We start from the raw sequence: 19,119 nt of genomic DNA, 5'->3' as shown, positions 1-19,119 counted from the left end.
TGTGGGTTAAGATGCTTCTTTCTACTTTAGAAACAAGATCAACTACATACTTTTATGCTCAAAATTTATCTCCATGTCTTGGGATTTATTCATTGTATCTTTATTAGGATGTCAATAGATAAATCTATCTAACTAGGAACATAAAGAAGAAAATATGCATCTCATAAAAGCTTAAATAGAAACACTAGTGTAGCCAAAAGAGAGTAGAGCAAATCCCCGAAGAATATAGTTGAACATATGTCCAAAAAGTAGATGTAATGATCATGTAGTAGCAATCATTGCAAATCGCACCTTAATATTGATTGGGAACTCTTTTTTGGAATAGGAGTAGGGACTAGAGACAAAAAAGTAAGTACGAGGTTAGCTATATCAAAGCAATCATGATTACTGAATACATTATCAAATCTAAAGCAAGTTATGGTAATAATGAAAGTAAAGAGTTGTAAGTTGCATAAGGTTATATTTTATGTTGTAAGCTAGTAAGCAAAAGCAGATGATTGCTATATAGACTCTATTTATTTATAGCAAGGAGAAGCCTTCAAGCTTTGGTGATAATCATATACAGTGAATGAAAAAGCTTTTCCTTTAGTCACAAGAAGTTTTTGACATTTTCCCATGTGGGAAAAGGAGCTCTTTTACCTTGTTTTTATTATTACATTCAACATCATGAGCTTCTACTCAAGTGGCACCTCATCCCTAGGTAGGTACAGTAAGCCCCCACCCAGGTTTAACAACCCCTATCCCCAATAACACCTAGATAGGTATGTGGTCCCCCCTCGCTAAAGCTCATGATGTTGTCATGATTCACAATGCAATCAATAACATCATGGGCTACGAGGGAGGGACAATAGACCTAGCTAGATGTCAATGGAGAAAGGGGATTGCATATGCTAGATGCAAAAGGGGACAAGGGGCTATGGACTTGCACCTTGTCCCCATCCACACCTAGCAAGGTGTATTGGTTAGTGCCTCGCTAAAGATCATTATGTTTTCATAATTCACAATGTGGAAATTGGTCTAAAATGTGTACGAGTCAAGCCAATCCTCACCCTTGTTGATTCATAGTAAAGATTGAAGATCAAGAGCTACCAACAAAATGTTAGCCATGATGACTAATAAGGCTATATATACTATCACACTTCTTTAAGTTGAAAACATTGGCTCAAATCAATATATATAACCCTTTTAAAAGGTTTCTACAGGGCTTCATCTAAACTAAGGGTTCTCGTCTATGTTTTTGCTAAGATAAATGAGCCATATACTTTAATAGGTGCATGCTTATTTAAGTGTCAACCTTAAAGGATAATCTAAATTAAAGAATAACCTTAAGTAGTTATCAACCTTCGAGGCTATACCCTATGCTTCATGAGGCCGAAATGGAAAGATAGGGTGTTGCTCGTTTGGTAAACACCATGTAAGATGTCTTTTTTTTTTTTTTTGGTTGGGGCGAATAGGGGGGGGGTGATAGGTTTGCACACATTTGCATGTGTGTGTGTGTGTGTGTGTGTGTGTGTGTGTGTGTGTGTGTGTGTGTGTGTGAAGCATGGGATTTAATATAAAAGCAAACTAAAACTCAATTCAATTACGAAAGCACCAAACTATAACACTACAAAGACCATTTTCTCAAATTACATATCATGGTGCTACCTAGTAATGAGAGTACATGGATGTGCGAATGTCCCATGTTATCAGTGTAGTTGTTGACTAGAATCAAGCTATCATCCACAAATGAGATTGAGATGAGCTCCCTGCTCACCCATGGCTTGGAGGAAACAATATGCATTTTGTCACGGAGAGATCAAGTCAAAGAGCAGTACATATGTAGACAATACTTTGCGTGATTAGAGGATATGCCACTAATTGTCTAGAGAGGGCTCCAACCAACATAGCTGAATCAAAGATTACATGGATCATAAATAGCTCTTTTCTTTTCTCTTGTGGAGCCAAAAAAGCATCAAGAGAGCCTTCTATGGCCCTCTTCCCTTATCATCCACCTCATAGCAAGGACAACAAGAGATTGAGAGTACCTAGTCACAAAACCACAACTTTTACATTAATATGAGATTGCTCGAATCAAGGCCAACACCAGATTGAGAGTACCTGAACACAAAACCACAACTTTTAGATTCATCACAATTTGATCAAGCCGTGGCATGACATGATAAAGAGAGTACAAAGCCCATGGTAGACTTTATTAAGGCTCTTCTCACTACCTCCCCATGTATATATGTTATGCATCCCACTTACCACTAAATGGAGAGTTGTGTATTATATGCCTTGATCCTATTTTTATAGCATGTTCACTAGGGACCCAGCATGGGATAATTAACTCTATCAAATTCTTTTAGCTTTTCTATAGCCATTTATCTCATAGGTAGGACAATCCAAAGAGCTGAGGAGATTAAAATAGCACACTAACCACAAATGCAAGGATACTAAATGCATGTGTTACACCAAAGAGAGATGAGGAAGATCCACCTATGACATAACGTAAGCAACACATGGCAAAGCCGAGGGATCAATCCAAATGCTACTCCCATTCTATTTCACCAAGGATATAAGACACTACACCAACCAACCCCTAACTAGGTGAAAGTAGATATCTGTATATTATTCAACCATGCAACTAAATATGCATTGCTTGATCCTCCTATTATATTTCTACATGAGCATTATTTTGTCTTGTATATCACCTTTACCTTCCTTTCACAATATAGCACTAACCATCATTTAGGCACGTCACACCGGGATGTTTAATGACAATCAACGTTGGACATGGAGAGAGAGAGAGAGAGAGAGAGAGAGAGAGAGAGAGAGAGTGTGTGTGTGTGTGTGTGTGTGTGTGTGTGTGTGTGTGAGGAAAACTGGATTATCCCTTACAGAGTGAAAGTGTGGTAAGAGTTATTTCTTTCTTTTCTTTTACAAAACTTGATTCCTCCTTTTCTTTTACAAAATCGTGCGAGCAACAAGCCCTCAACTCACAGTACTTGCCTTCTAGCACGAGCGATTTGCTAAGACGTTTTCTTGGCATCGTAATTGATTGTATTAAACGCAGCAGGCCAGTGTCTGATACTCCCGTAATACAGCAAACATAGGACAGCATGTACTCAGCTTGCAGATATAAGTAATCATAGGCCAAGATGCACATACTACAGATACTTCGATTTTCCCATTCCTTAACAGCTTCTTTTAATGGCCTCTGCCTAATAGCATTTCCATTATGAATGGAACACATGAACATTCTCCAAGCTGTCAAAGCACGAGGATCAAAACACCCGAAGATGCATATTTTAGCATGCAGAAAGTCTCCTCCACTCCATAAGACTTAGGTACACTCCTGCTCAAGCTTGTATAGGCATCACTCAGCTGCCCAATCATTTTTGAAGGTTTCATTTCATTCTTTTACCGCGTCTTTGAAAGCACGAGTGAACAAGAATCTCCTACAGCCTGCCGTGTTAAGTCTAATTGCTCATGAAACATCTTATGGTGGGTACATTGAACTGTAAATGCACGTCCATCACGAACAACAAATCAGGCCAGGCATATTTTCATTTGATCTGTCTTGGGAATTTTTTAAATTACAGCTTCGTATACATTAAAAATTGCCATGACCAAAAACTCTTCCTGCTGCAGTCCATCTTGCCAGTTTAAATTGGCAATCAATGGAACACACACCATCCTGTTTTTTCTGCTGTGCAACAACATCCATATAACATAACAATGTTCCTTCTATAAGTGCCTTAAAATGGCAGCGGCGAGTGGATATGTTATTGGAATGGAATACATGAACAATTAATACTTGTCTTGTGTAATGCTACCTCAGTCCCAGTGATACTGATACTGTAAAACAGTGCTGCTTAAAGACCAATGCTCATCTATGTGTGCTGGATCATTTGATCAAACGAATATTTAACCCTACACACTAAAGGATACAAATTACACGGCTTTACATGATGTAGCCAATGCTAATTTTATGTTTCGAATCAAGATTGTTCCACAGGAGTGACAGGACTGGGATTTGTTGGCTTTGGAGTGAGCAAAGGTTGCAGTGCCTTTACCACAATACTCATGTTTGGACGAAATTCTGCTTCATACTGAACACAGAGAGCTGCCACAGCTGCCATCTGCAGCAGCAATGGTCAGAATTAAAACCAACAGTAAAAACTTAACAATCTCCATACCCATTCTCAGATCTATGCATTCAGAATAAATACCAGACACTCAGCTACACTTTAATAGCCCAGCTTCTGAATCGCAGCTTTCACAACAATTAGGAAGCTGCTGTCCCTTTTACCTTCCAATCCTTTAACCCCTCTTGGAGAATCTTATGACATGCTACCTTCAATGTGGTCACCCATTCTTAACATTTTCCTCCAATCTGTAACCCCTCTTTAAAAATCTTATGCCCTCCTCTTTACATACACCGTTGTTCAGGAATATCACAACTATTGCAGCACTGACTTATTGAGAAAGCAGCTCGTGAAGGTATGAAACAGACTCCATCTTGTACCAAATAATGCATGAGCACAAAAAGAGCTTGATTACAGTCATTTAATTAGTATCTGAACGAGTACATTTTAATGGCAAAATATGAGCCGACACAAGGCAAATGTCGCATATTATGAGGTAAGCTTTGACATGTATCCCTACGAGAGATGATCATAGTCACCCATCCTCTCAACTTGGAAGAGCTAAGTGCCTGCAAATGATTGGCATGGACATTCATGTATCCCTACGAGAGATGATCATAGTCACCCATCCTGTCAGTATCCTGCAGAGTGTGCCCTCAGATGATTTTAAGTTAGGGAGACTGAGCATCATGCAACACATCACCAGTCTTTTCTTGAGCCCAACTCATCAAGGTTGCTTCCAGATTTTGCAGTATTTAAGTTTCAGAAGCTCAAGGTTGTCACAATGCACAAAACAGTTCACAGTGGTGGGATCTGAAGTCAGTTGCCATCAATATAGAATCTAATTACACATTGCATCTTCATTGATTTAACAGATGTAGAACACAATCAAGACTCTTAGCCATCAGCCCTACAATGAAACACCAAAGTTGATAATAGAGGATCATCTTATTTACTGATCGATGATCAATCGGTTTCATTTCCATACTTTCAAAAGCAGCTGATGTCTCTCACCTAATGCTGATGGCAAGTGAGTAACCTACTGGTTAAGTGGGACTTCCAAATTTCTCTCACCAAAAAGACACACGCAAGAAGATGGCCAAGAAACTTGCTATCCCAAAGTTCAATGGCAAGTAAGCTGGCAAGGATTTTCTACAACTCAGTGGAAGAGGTGAATAGAGCCCTTGCTTCAATAAGGTAGTCCAAGGGATTCATGTAAAAAGAGTCTTACCATGGTCATACCTACAAGCACATAGAGTAAACACTTTGGCTCTAATGAGATCAAAGCACTTAACCATACATACCACGGGATGCCGATGCATTACCGTACATACCATTCTGTGCCCCAAGCATCATGCCAATACTACCATACATGGGGTTTTGCACTCCACTTGCCATACCTGAATACATTGCACCTTGCGTTCCATACATTGGTTGCTACATATCATTAGGGTTGTACCATGCATCATATGTAGTCCTTGACCAACCATAGCATGAAATATGATACTATCACCAAATTACCTTGCCTGCCCCATACTTGCTCGCATGCATTACTGTCCAAAATCCATTGCATTGGCACTATCAAGATGGGCTTGCATTTGCACTACTCAAGGGAGCTGATGGTATCCCAACAATGGAACCATGCAACCAGCCTTTCTTCTCAGAGAGAGTGGTGATGACCTAATTAATCAACAATTATAGCAAGCATAAAATTCACATAAACTAAAAATGCAAACATTACCACTTAGTTGACAATGGACATCCTATTGGCCCCAAAACTGCCACCCCTTGTTGTATTTCTTTATCTTGAACCACAATCTGGATAGAATACAATGAATCTCCTTTGCTCTCCAATTGCCTCTTGCTATCATGAATGACCAACAAACTTTCAAACCAATTTTGCCACTTGGTTTACCCAAGGATTGGCTGTCAATTGTGCTCCTAAAATAACACATTCAGCCCCAAATGTCTATTGGTTGAATGTGTTAGCAAATTAGTCAGTTCATGGTTGAGTCTGGACTTGTGGTTCAGCAGGCTGGGGACATAGATTATTTAGGCATTTTATTTGTCATTATTTATTGAGGTTTGGGCATTATTTGCAGCCAGTCGGCCAGCATTTAATGCTGGCGGACCAGTCATATTTTAGGCATTTATTTGGCCTATATATTGTCTGGCTCCCTCCTCCATTTATTCATTCATCACTAGACAGTCCTTGGAGAGAGGGAGCAGGTGCCAGTGCCTCCACAGCTGGTGACTCACATTGTATCTGTACTGTCTCATGTCTTGGTATATGGATTCCATTTCCAGAGTATACATCTGAGTTCTCATCTGTATTGTGTTATCTCTTTCTTTTCTTTTGTCTTGTGTTCAGCAGTTTATTTCAGCACATGTTTAAGCTTCCATTGCTGCACCACTTCTGACATGGTATCAAATTTCAAGATTTGTGCTCCTGCTGTGTTTTCTTGCTGATTTCAGGACTGTTGACACCCTTGCTGATCAGGCGGCTGCTGCTCCATACAGGCAACCTGTTTGACCTGCGTTTTCTGCAGATTTGCCATCGCCTGTTGTCCAACACCTCCTGCTGCTTGTGTTTTCGTCATCAGGCTGCTGGCAACAGTACCCTACACCTGTTTATGCAGTGTGCAGCCTGTGTTTTGCTGTTTTCAGCACTATTTTGGGCTGGGCGACTAGCAGAACAGGCCGTTTTTGCTCTTTCTGGCAGTTTTGAACTGATTTTTTTAATTTGTGCAACAGATTTTGGCTTCTTTTGATCAAATTTTGGGTTATATTGTATGTGAACTCTTGTTTTTTGCAGTCTATGCTCGTGGTTTGGCTGTGTTCCCTCTCCAAATCCTTTCTTTTCTCTACTTCTTTTCTAAATCCCCTATGGATGGATCCTTTGTGCACCTTCACTGAAGATACGCTATATGGAGATTCCAGTGATGCTTTTGCAGCTTCAGAGAGGGGTTTGAAGACAAAGAAGTTGAAGGCCCAGAGTTACCACTATGGCAAGAACGGTCATTTACAGGAGGACTGCACAGAGTTAGCGGCTTCCAAGAAGAAACAGGAGCATAAGACGATGCGGGATGCGGACTCCTCCGAGGAGTCCTCATCTGCCTCAAATTTCGATTCGGATCCTCTAGCCAAGGCGAAGTCCAAGGTGCGGCAGGGATCCTCTTCTGCGGATCGTGGAAAGGGCTTAGTAGCCCCTTCCTCAGCTGGTTTCTAGTGGTGGTGATGTGAACATCCCTCACGACTCTCCAGTGCCAAAGAGGGAGTGTGAGAGGGTGGTGAGATGGGGCAATCGTGCCTCATCTATATGTCTATACAGATGCACAGCATCCAAAGAGGGACATCCCTGACGCATCGACCAAAGTCTGGCAAGTACAAATCCTGGAGCTAGGATTGACATCCAGGTTCATGATGGGCTGGTTACTTGACAGAGAGCGGGTGGGCTTTCGTCTGGAGCTCACATGAGGGGACACTTTGGCGATCTGGCCAAAGACGGGGAATCCATGGTCATTTTTGCACTGCGGCATTGGTGACAGGATGGTCACGTATACTACATCAGGGGCATTGTTGACAGACATTGAGAGCTGCTATGATCTTCTCTATCTTCAAGAGCTGGTACGATCGACATCGACATCCGGTTCTCTCCGAGGCACCTTGGTGGTGGCTTGCGCACCCACTTCTTAGGTATCCATGGTTCTACTTTGGTGGACATTGTTGTACGTACTATGATGCAACATTATCATTGCATATTATATTGTATCAGATCACCCATGATCTGAGAGAGGGTGTTAGCAAATTAGTCAGTTCATGGTTGAGTCTGGACTTGTGGTTCAGCAGGCTGGGCACATAGATTATTTAGGCATTTTATTTGTCATTATTTATTGAGGTTTGGGCATTTAATGCTAGCCAACCAGTCATATTTTAGGCATTTATTTGGCCTATAAATTGTTTGGCTCCCTCCTCCATTTATTCATTCATCACTAGACAATCCTTGGAGAGAGGGGGCAGGTGCCAATGCCTCCACAATCCGTGACTCACATTGTATCTGTACTGTCTCATGTCTTGGTATATGGATTCCATTTCCCGAGTATACATCTAAGTTCTCATCTGTATTATGTTATCTCTTTCTTTTCTTTTGTCTTGTGTTCAGCTGTTTATTTCAGCACATGTTTATGCTTCCATTGCTGCACCACTTCTGACAGAATGGCTGCTTGAATTTCCTAAAATTACCCCAACTTCAAAGACTAAAATTCAAGTCTCTAAGCCTTTCATTTTTTTAGCACGCTTTTCATGGTCGCTATCAAACCTTGGTTTCTGCTATAAATTAGGGTTACAATATTACTCAAGTGATCTTGAGTACTCATTAGCCCAAATTTGGTATTAATTAACTAATGTCAATTCCCTAATCAAAGGCATCTTTCCTTTGTGAACTTATTTCTAATTATGAGGCTTTCCAATCAAGGGCCTAGGTTTCTTTAGTGAGCACCTTCTCTAATACCCTGTAAAAAAATACTGATCTATAAATAACAAATACAATCATACGGCAAAGTACAAACTAATAAAAAACACGATTAGGGTTAGGATTAGGGTTAGACTAACTCAAAGACAATGAACATTGAAAAGGATAATGAATAAATGTTACATATATACAATGCTCAATGCAGCAAATACATTATGCAAAGTGAATATTGACCCCCAAACTTCCGTGTCTCTAAGACACAGGTAGAGAGAATGAGTTGTAGAGTGTTGTACTTTGAGGGATACCAAAACACAACAAACAGCCTTTAAATGAATACAATAGCAACAAACACAAATTTGGAGAGGTTGGAGACAGTAGCTCGAATTGAGATATCCTCCAGAAGATAGGGTGTGGACAACAAAGATGGGGGCCAACAATCTACAAAACAAGATATGCTGAGTGGTGGACAGCCTATCTATTTATAGAAGTGTGGATCCTCCCAAATTAGGGTTTGGCTTATGGGAAACAAACACTCTCTAGGGACACGCACCATTTAATGAAATTTTGGTAATAATTGTGTTTTGGAGATTTACCAAAGAGCTAATCAGCTTATGATGCATTTTTTAGCTCTATTCATACACACCTATCCTCTAAAATCCTAGTCCAGCTTCACATGTTTTTCTTTCCAAGCTGATTTTTGTGTTTTTTTATTTGCTTTCCTAACAAGAAAGCACCACATGTGCCAAGTTCGGAGTGGGAAACAACATAAAGAGACCAAGGTGCTGCTGATTCCCAGCAGTGGAAGGCATCTACTGATCATCATGACTAGCTCTAGCAATAGCACCGCTGCTCTAAGTACCCTGCTGTGCTGATAACAGCAGAAGTGTTGCTGAACCTCCTTGGCAAAGCAGCCCGTTGCCTCGCAATGCTATTTTTCTGCTAGACCGAGCTATCGAAACCCAAATGGAGCTGTTCAGAGGTGTTTCTGGCTGATCTTCCTGTTGTGGAGGCTGAGTAGCTGTCATGCTGCAGTTCGACCTACATGGATATCGATGACTGACTGTGGTTGCATTGTGCTCAGCCCCACACATGGCAGGAGATCCAAGTGGTGTTAGATCAGCTGAACCAGTCCAGTGTGCTAGTTCATCACTGAGATCATGTTCCAGAGCTCATACCCAAATGATCTACGATTGCTTGTGAGTGGTGGACAAAATTCAATTCCTTTTTCGTGTATATCAAATAAAGAATTAAAGGTATACCACAAGGATCACAAAGGTTTTTGGGCCAATGTCGTATCGGTGTACTTGAGTATATATGCAAGAACACTCTAAGCTCCCCCATCCTTTAAGTTGTTTGAGTTATTGAATCTGTTTTTATTGTTTTATTGAAGGCTGGTTTCAACTCACACTTGCCCCAAAATCAGAAGCTGAACCCTGGGCCCAAAGTAGCATATGATGATCTAAACAACAGCCAATCAAAAACCCTAACAACAGCGAACGCTCGGCCTCCAAGAAGTAGGTGACATCCCTGCAAAAGCAGCCACACCTCCCCCTCCTCTCTCTCTCTGTCTCTGTTCGTAATAGTTTGATCAACCAACAGGTTGTAGCCCCTTGTGCATGAACTAGCCAATACTAAGTGGAATTTTCCCAATTATGTAGTCCCACATTACAAAGAATCCAGGGTAAGCAGGCCAACAAAAAGGCCACCACCCAAACACACGTCAGCATCCCTCCTTCCCCCCAACAAAAAGCCCACTCAAATGCCATAATAAGGCCATTCTAACACCAATAAACAGGTATGAAAAGTGTGAAATTTGCTTAAGTGGCAGCCTTTCATGAAAAGTAAACCAGTTTTGACACCCATATAAGTATAGTATTATAAAAGAAATTATACAGCAGCCTCTCATGAAAAATGCACTTTACTAGACTGGTCTATAAGGGCATGACATTTGCCTTTTAGTGCCTTCTCTATTGGCCTATTGGGATCTCGATCAAGCCTTCCCTCATTCCTCTTCATCTATGCGACGCCCCCATTTTTCAAAGGAACTCTCATTTACAATACGCGATGAAGCCCATAACCCAAAAAGTTAGGATGCCATAACATTGGCCTGCTTACCCCAATACACACTTTTCAACTGGTAATATTCCACTTTTCAGTACAATAAGACACGGATTCAGTACAATAAGACATGGAGTTCAAACTTCAAAACTACCAACATACAAATCTTATCTCGCAAACCTTGACAAACAAGTCAAGTTACCTTGGCAACAGCTTTTGGTGGATAAGAGGACTTCAGCTTGGGATCAACGCACTGCTTCACTTTGTCTTCACTCAGTCGAGGAGTTGCCTGCAAGAGACAGTGAAACATGAAGAATCCTTTTTAATCTCGTATAGCAGTAAGAACATCAACACCAGTCTTACCCAGGTAACTAAGCTTTGCTGCCCACGAGGCATGGTGTGGTCCACAGGCTTTCTTCCAGTGAGGAGTTCCAACAACACCACCCCAAAACTATAGACATCACTCTTCTGGGTAAGCTGTCCAGTCATTGCATATCTGAAATTGCAAGGTAGATATTAACAATTCTTTTCAAATTGCTTCAAAAATCAGGCATATAAGGACCAAACATTTTAGCCTATACAGAAGTGGTAGCTAAATGTCACCATAACAAGACCATCAACATCAAAGCTTTACTTGGAAATTCACAGTTACAATTCATTAGTAGGCATCATTATAACTTTCAAACCAAACAGCCCAAGTCCTAACATGAAGCTTTTACCTTCAAGTCAGCACCTATTGTCACAAATTAAGTTTAAGAAAACTACTCATAACCAGGTAAACACCAGAAAGCAGATAGTCTCTTTCTTTTAGCACAATTTGATCAGCGCTTAAGTATCTTAATAGCCTCCACATCAGTGCCATGCTACCATATTCAGTATGTACGTACATAAATATAAACAATTATGTGTAAAAGAAGTCCCAAGAATGGACAAGCAAAGAAGCGTCAAGTCTTACACGAATGTCTTCTTCAGTCACTTGGCTGCTCTAAAGACACAGAAAGACACAGCCACAGCTAAAATCTAGAAATGTTTGATATACAATGAGACTCCTGCCATAATGCCTCTAAATGGTCCTAACACCAAGCTTTCTAGTGCATCAGCGCCAATAGGCAATGAGGCATATTGTGGCTGCCAATAGCATGGTATCCCTCTTCTGAAGGGTGGAAGGCAGCCTGTACTGGTCAACAGACTGGCCCGAATGCCCACAAATGCTCATGAGTACAGCGACACACACTGCAAAGGCTATAGATGTGAGAGGTCAAAACTAGTCCAAACTGATCATATCTTACACTGCTCTCAGTGAGATGACTGGAATGACATAGACAGCTGGCAATGCATGCTAAGTTCCCCTTTCCCACAATTATGGTGTTTCATCTTCCATAGTGCTTCTGATAGCTCTAACACATTGGCAAGCTCTACAAATGCTTGTAGACTTTTTGATTGTGCTCATTCAAGATGGAACACACAGTTCAATTCTCAAATTTCCATGTTTATTATTTTCATATGATCAAGAACTGAGCGTATGTTCTTAGCCCTTTTCTTGCATGAACCATTTACATGCACCATAGCTTGATACAAATTGCTTAAAAATGTTCAGTACAATTTGTATAGACACAAACTTGGGCACTACTTGCTGTGAACATTTGTTGCTGCCAAGGCCTTTTTCAATAAGTCACAATTTGCCAAGATAAAACTTAGACAAAAAGCATTAAACATAATAACGTACCAAAATAAAGCATGTCTATATGAGCAGATAAGGAGATGTATCTCAAAAAGAGTTCCAAATAATCATTAATAACTCTAAACATCATCTTTGAAGGATTCAAATCCAACAAGCTGTAAGACATGCTTCAATGACTTTTTTTTTGGGACAAGAACAGCTTACTCAGGGGCATGGTAACCAAAGGTACCCAGGACACGGGTAGAGTGAAGACGAGCTGCCATATCTGGAGCCTGGTTTGAAAGATTGAAATCTGCAATTTTTGCTGTGAAGTCATCAAAAAGAAGAACATTACTGGACCTAATATCACGGTGAATAATGGGTGGTTGCAGCTTCTCATGAAGGTATTCAAGGCCCCTTGCTGCTCCTACAGCGATCTTTACTCTTTGCATCCAGTCAAGAACCGGACCTGGTTGAGCACCCTGGACACCTTTTCGACCTGTAGAGTTTGAAAAACCACCAATGACAAAAACAACACTTTAGTCATTATCAAACATAAAGGAGACAAAGCTCCATCTTGAATCTTGCAGTTTAGAATCTCTAATTACCATGTAGGATGTCATGCAGAGAACCCATTGTTGCAAACTCATAGGCAAGAACTCTAAGATTTCCCTCTACACAGTATCCAACAAGCTCAACAACATTATCATGCTTCAGCCTTGAAACCATGGAAACCTGCATAATTTGGAGGCCAGATAATTAAAGTCAGGCTCAACATAGAGCAATACACAACATAATTTGGAGATCAGATAATTAAAGTCAGACTCAACATATAGCAATACACAACAGTACAAGGTACTAAGTAGCCTGCCTGTGCCAAAAATTCATGATCAGATTCTTGTTGGTTATTGGTATCGAGCTTCTTCACTGCTGCAGCTCGTCCATTGCTGAGAACAGCATAATACACTCGGCCATATGATCCCTCACCCACCAATGCTTTTGGACCAAAATTTTCAGTTGCTTCCTTGAGTTCATCCAATGGTATTGCAGGCGCCTCTATAGGTTGCAAGCTTTGGGTGGATGCAATTTTGGCTGCTGCATCACCCTTGTGTGGACCTGCAGTTCCTGTAATAGCAGAGATGGTTCAGTCATTAGTTCTGAGATGGGTGACTTTGACATGTAAAACAAATCTGTTATGCAAAAACATTGTGAAGCTTAGCAAATCAGAAAACGTCAAATTACCAGCAAAATTCCCATTTGCCACAGGATTGTTGTGATAAACAGAAGGTTTCTCCCCATCACGGTCACCACTGCAACAGTTCCCCATGCCTTACACACTTCAATTAGAGACAGCTTCTTGCAAATGAAGGCAACATTTTGATGATTTTGGAGCTATGTCATTAATAGTGGCCCTTGATGGCCCAGAACCTGGACACACGATAATGGCTTAGTAGAGTCTGGGGTGATGATCAATACAGTAAAGGCACTTCACTGCAGTATTACTTTGTGCAAGACAGAACAAATAATCTCCATCAATACAGTGTACCTAAATGATAGTGTGTTATTCCACTATCCGCACAACAAGACGGATAACATCAAAATGAAAGGTGAAACACACAAATGATAGTAAACTAAACGGAGCATTTTGTGCCTCAGTTACTAGGGGATATAACTGTTTGGTATCCCACTCTGTAATTATTGACCTGCCTAGCAGAGCCAAAAGCATTTCTTAAGCACAGCTCTCAGAAGAGGATACTTTCCCCTCTTCAAAGCAGCCATTGTTTCTAAACGGCTGCAGTGTCGACTATTCCCAATGGCATCGAGGATTAGGACTTTATTCTCATATCAGATGATATATATGTCATCACGGTCTACGTTATCGCTCACAACACGACGAACAGAGGAACTGTCGGATAGTATATCCATGGGGTACAAGAAATTACACATCATCATTATAATGTACGAAGACTGTGTCAGTATTCTCTGCCGTTTATCTTGAATATTAGCAGAAGGATACCTGCAGAGAATGGCGATGGCGATGGCGATGGCGATGCAGACCCTGAACTTGTGCAGGGAATCAAAGGCTGAAACGATCGGAATGGCAAAAGGAAAGAGCTATGGAGGAAAGAGGAGCTCCCTTTCTATAGACTTGGACCAGTAAAGGTACCGACTAGCGTGCCAGTGGGCCGGCACAACTGCATCAAAAACAAGGCTTGTTGAATTTTGTCATCGGTCATTTAGCCTACAATTAATATTTTCTTACAATAATGCGTGATATTGATTAATATGTGCAAAATAAACAGATCAGCCAATATATGGCGACATGGATGATATGGTATCACTTGGATGAAGTTGTGCTAGGTTTCACCAAGGGGGTGGGAGGGGAGTTGTGACTCCCTCCTACCCCTTAGTCGCGTTGTGGGTAGTTGCAGGGTGACGGGTGAATATCACTCCACACTTACCCTACTCGCACCTTCAAGGAAGAGGGTTCCTAACACGATGCTAAGCAGGGTGAAGGCTATTGTTGTGCTATGACTGGATAAGGTCCAATTTGGTGACACACCTTTCTCGCAACCAAATTAGTGGAACCAGCCAAAAATTACGAAAAAAAAGTTTATAGGCCCTGTCATCCAACAAAATGGCCCCTCCAACCTGTAGTGTGACCTTGGGGATAGTTGCATAAGATGGTTAGATCAGTCACCCCACTCACCTTACGGCAACACAGCTCTAATCTAGTGAGCCAAGTTCTACCCTTTTGTCCTAGACATTGCCTAAAACATTATGCCTTCTTTTGAGACCACAAGCCTCACAAACTTGTTCAAATTGCTTCATCAAACTAAACGAATCATTGCTTGCCCTATGCTTCTCCAAATGCTTGGCCACTAACATAATTTTGGTCTACTTTTTTGGCCCTATACCTGGGCCTAGCCTAGTTGACAGACTTGTTGCTATAAGTGCATTGCTTTGTGTCACTTTGATCTTGTCTAGGAGTTTCCTGAATAAGAGATGACTAGTCGTCCTTATACATGTACCACTTACTCAAGCCATGGCAATCATGTTCTTACCTTTTCTACCTACTTTTCTAGCTTCTTCTTCTTCTTAGTCTTTTCCTATTAGATATTCCATTTTATGATGCTTTAAAGGATTTCTTTGCTCACTATGTTAGCATACTTAGTCTCAAGTATACATTAGGTGTTGTTCCCCCTATGAGCACAATAAACCACTCATCAAATTTCCTTTTAAGATCCTTTGCTTGTCTATCTCTAAGGCCTATCATCCTACTAGATTGTTCTTGGTCTATGATATTATCAATTAACTTTGTGAAGAAAGGGACAAGGGTTAGTTCAAGGAAATAGTCCTATCTTATGTCTTTAGGTGATCAAACATTAAGCTTGCTTGGACCTTCTTAGCCATTGTTGACTCAATAGGCCTTTGTGCTTTGCTTGCAAGATTTGGTCTTTCAAGTCGCTCTTGTCCTAAGTTACTTGTTGTAGGTGTCTCTTTGCTCTTGAGAGAAATTGATGGATGTGCTTCTTACTTCTCTCTGATAAGCTTCTAATCTTGCTTTGCTTCGAACCTCTAAGGTTCAATTCTTGGCTTGTATTCCTCCTTATTAAGATGGTTTATCAATTGTCCTTTTGGGTTCCACTAACTAAATGAAGGCTCTTTTGACTAGTTAGATTTGATGTACTTTGATGGTCTTATGCCTTATAAAATCCAAAATATGTTCTTTGATGGTAGGCTTTGCTTCAGAGATTACTCATGCTTTGGTGGCGACTATCAATAACTAGGTTGGTCAACACCATTTGTAAACAAGTTAACTACAATAAAGATTGCTAATTGTACCTAAGATTCCATATAAAACTCTTGATAGTTGAGGAATTTAAAAAATTCTATATTGGCTTGCTTACTGCCATTGTTTCAATTGTTTTGAGCACAAGAATAGTCCTATTTGTTATCTAGACATGAAATTTTTGGCTAGACAAAGCTATAAAACTTTTCATATCTGATTGTGGAGATGTTGGCATATAAAATAGTGTGTAAACACTCAACTTGTAGAGAAAACCTTACATTGATATAAATGCACTTTTATACATGTCTTAAAGCTTGTGTTTTAATGCTTGTTTAAATGCAAATGTCACTAGAATTATAAACAACTATTTGAGAATTCTAAAGTTTACTTTTCTTATACTTATTTAATTTTTACAACTTAAAATCAAAACTCATAGATAGAGACAAAGTTCAAGCAAATAAAGTAAACTAATACATATTAGCCAACTCAAACACAAACTGAAATAATGTCAAGCATAACATTGAATTGAAACTAAAGTAAAGTAATTGTGACCTTTCAAAAATTCATTAAACTCTAGTAAACTTTACGAGCTAACCATTTACATTTGAGTTTCCTTCTATACAAGATCCCAATCAATGAAGCTTGCTCTTGGATTGTTTTCCCCTTAATAGAAATTTTTGCATGATATTTCCTTGATGTAGAGCACAATGTCAGTTTCCTAACAAATGTGCCATCACTATGCATGGCATCAATTGATGTGTATATGATAAGGGTTGAGGGAATATGACCTAAGAACTCATGTGGCATGTCTATATTTGTGTGTTTGAGATTTGGGTCCTCAATGAGCTTATGGATAATCAACCCTTCTATCAATAGCATTGAATAGTGAAAGATTTGTCTTTTCTTCCGGTCATGGAGAAATAAGCATTAGTTGATAATAGTGGTTTCTAATTTTGTACAACCAAAATAGAAAATTTTCCATACTCCTAGTCCCTTTATACAAAGAACTAACTATCCTACCCTAAGGATCGATTTTTTTTTAAATGTCCTTATAAGACTCGATGCTGCATCACGGTCTATCACTTCTCTACAACTAATTTTCTTACAACCAAAATAGAAATTTTTGTACATATTCCTAGTCCCTTTATAGAAGAACTAACTATCCTATCCTAAGGATCGGTTTTTTTTCAATGTCCTTATAGGACTTGATGTTGCATCATGGTCTATCACTTCTCTACAACTAATTTTCTTACAAAAATCAATTATATAACCCCTTGACTTGGATAGACCACCCATATTGTATCAACCTAGATTTTCAATTAAAGAATCTTTACATTGCTACTTTTCTCAATTCACTCAATTATCCATAGTATTTTGAGGCTTTTGTCATGCACCCCAAATCCAAGTCACCTGGAAGGACACTAAATCTTACATCTTAAGACATTTCTTACTTAGAAATATGCTTGTGGAAGGACATTTTCACCAAAATAGTTACGATTTGACAGATCTTGTAGTCGAGATAATTGCACGTAATGACATATCACAACCATATTATTAAGAGCTTATGGCAAAAATGGATTTCATTCCAATGCTTGGAAGTAATATTCCAAGGCTTTTGTGTGTTTGCCATTACTTGTATGAATAAGACCCACATTATAAAGTATGTAACTTCGATCATAAGGATTAGTCTCTAAATGCATTGCTCTGTAATAGCTTTATAATACTTCAACATATTCTACTTCACATTAGACTAACATCCATTATGGTCCCTTATGTAATGTAATGAGCTCCATTTACAAAACCATACTTGGGATTTTCATCTCATATGGCTCCTACTGCTTTTGATATACAACCAGGGAATAGTGTTTGGGACCAATTCTACCTTCGGTCTATTTCAAAAGTAAGGGCTAGTGTCTCCAAGAATACTGATCTCTAGCCTTCCTTCTTGTAAAGAATTTTCATTTCAATAGAACCCTACCTGTGGAATAGTAAGGTATGGTACCCAATGCCTTTAGGAAATCTTATGACAATTTCTTCATTTTTGACACTTCATCTTGCAAGATTTAGCTACCCTAACAATCTTTGATGATTTCAAGGGTATCCGAGATACAAATAGGATGGGTTTTTGTTGCCCCAATCATGATGGATCCATTTCACAAAAGTTTGATATGTATTTCAAATAGTAACAAAGGCTTTGTGTTGTCAGTTCCTACACGTGACACTTATCCCTATGCTTACCCACAAATTTGTGCATTGTAGATACTTTCATGTGTCGAACCCCTACTTAATACTACGATTCGCCATAGATTGGAGTGGGAGTAGTGGGGGTTGCACCAATTGTGGATACACAACGGAAGGACTTGTTTATCAACTAATGCACCTTCACTAGAAGCGGATCTATTAAGATTGTAACCTTATCAATCTGGTAAAAAAGGAAGATAATTAAGTTCTATTTTGAATTGCACCATCCCTATAATAAATAGAATCTTCTCTTTCTCTTTTACTTATTGGTAAAATTTGCAAATAAGATGTTTGCTAGAATTGTGAAAGTTTTATCAATATAATTATTGTTTCTTTGAGATCTAGGCATAATTAATTTAATTCTTTCATAGATATTGTTCTTTGTTATGCTTATTAATGGATCATTAAACCAATGGGCATTTTGCAAGAACAAATATTGTTGTTTATAATACATGGATAAAAAAATCTAAATAATACATATGTATAGTTCTAGATTCTTCTCTTTCTATCACATCATTTGCTATGCTTTCAAGATCAAGAGACCCTGTTGGATTATTTTGGGTACAGCAGAAAAACAGTGTTCTCGACGATGCATAAAATGGAAATTTATCATCAAAGGTATGAGGCCATGAATTTCATACTAGATTCCTAGGTCTTTACTGATGGGAAGAAAATATCCAAAGTTTTTTTTAGAATCATTGATGGAAAAAGTTTAATAAACTTCAAAACTTTTATTTTTTGAGCCACTATATTTCTTGTGTTTCAG

The 19,119-nt window shown here is 39.4% G+C and overlaps 1 protein-coding gene across 1 annotated transcript; it reads right to left on the bottom strand.

Moving 5' to 3' along the window:
* Nucleotides 1–3,545: 3,545 nt before the first annotated feature.
* LOC148018262 (protein CYTOSOLIC ABA RECEPTOR KINASE 7-like) lies at nucleotides 3,546–14,520 on the bottom strand. Its single transcript, XM_087662280.1, has 8 exons — nucleotides 14,337–14,520; nucleotides 13,562–13,747; nucleotides 13,191–13,444; nucleotides 12,928–13,054; nucleotides 12,545–12,818; nucleotides 11,023–11,155; nucleotides 10,862–10,948; nucleotides 3,546–4,124 (listed from the first exon to the last, which is right to left on the bottom strand). The coding sequence occupies exons 2-8, from the start codon at nucleotides 13,644–13,646 to the stop codon at nucleotides 3,984–3,986; spliced, it is 1,101 nt and encodes a 366-aa protein (XP_087518406.1). The 5' UTR covers nucleotides 13,647–13,747; nucleotides 14,337–14,520; the 3' UTR covers nucleotides 3,546–3,983.
* Between the last annotated feature and the right edge of the window lie 4,599 nt (nucleotides 14,521–19,119).

This window comes from Lygodium microphyllum, chromosome 21 (genome assembly GCF_053477565.2).
Source record: "Lygodium microphyllum isolate KBCC chromosome 21, Lygodium_microphyllum_v1.1.10, whole genome shotgun sequence".
Lineage (NCBI taxonomy): Eukaryota > Viridiplantae > Streptophyta > Polypodiopsida > Schizaeales > Lygodiaceae > Lygodium > Lygodium microphyllum.
The sequence above is the reverse complement of the archived record's forward strand: the minus strand, read 5'-3'. Positions and strand labels throughout refer to the sequence as shown.

Excerpts from the sequence above, each read along its gene's own strand:
- LOC148018262 (XM_087662280.1), bottom strand. The coding sequence starts at position 13,646 with ATGGGGAACTGTTGCAGTGGTGACCGTGATGGGGAGAAACCTTCTGTT. Across the intron at positions 12,819-12,927 it reads TCTGCATGACATCCTACATG|GTCGAAAAGGTGTCCAGGGT; the intron begins GTAATTAGAGAT and ends CAAACTCTACAG. Across the intron at positions 11,156-12,544 it reads TTTGGTTACCATGCCCCTGA|ATATGCAATGACTGGACAGC; the intron begins GTAAGCTGTTCT and ends TTGCAATTTCAG.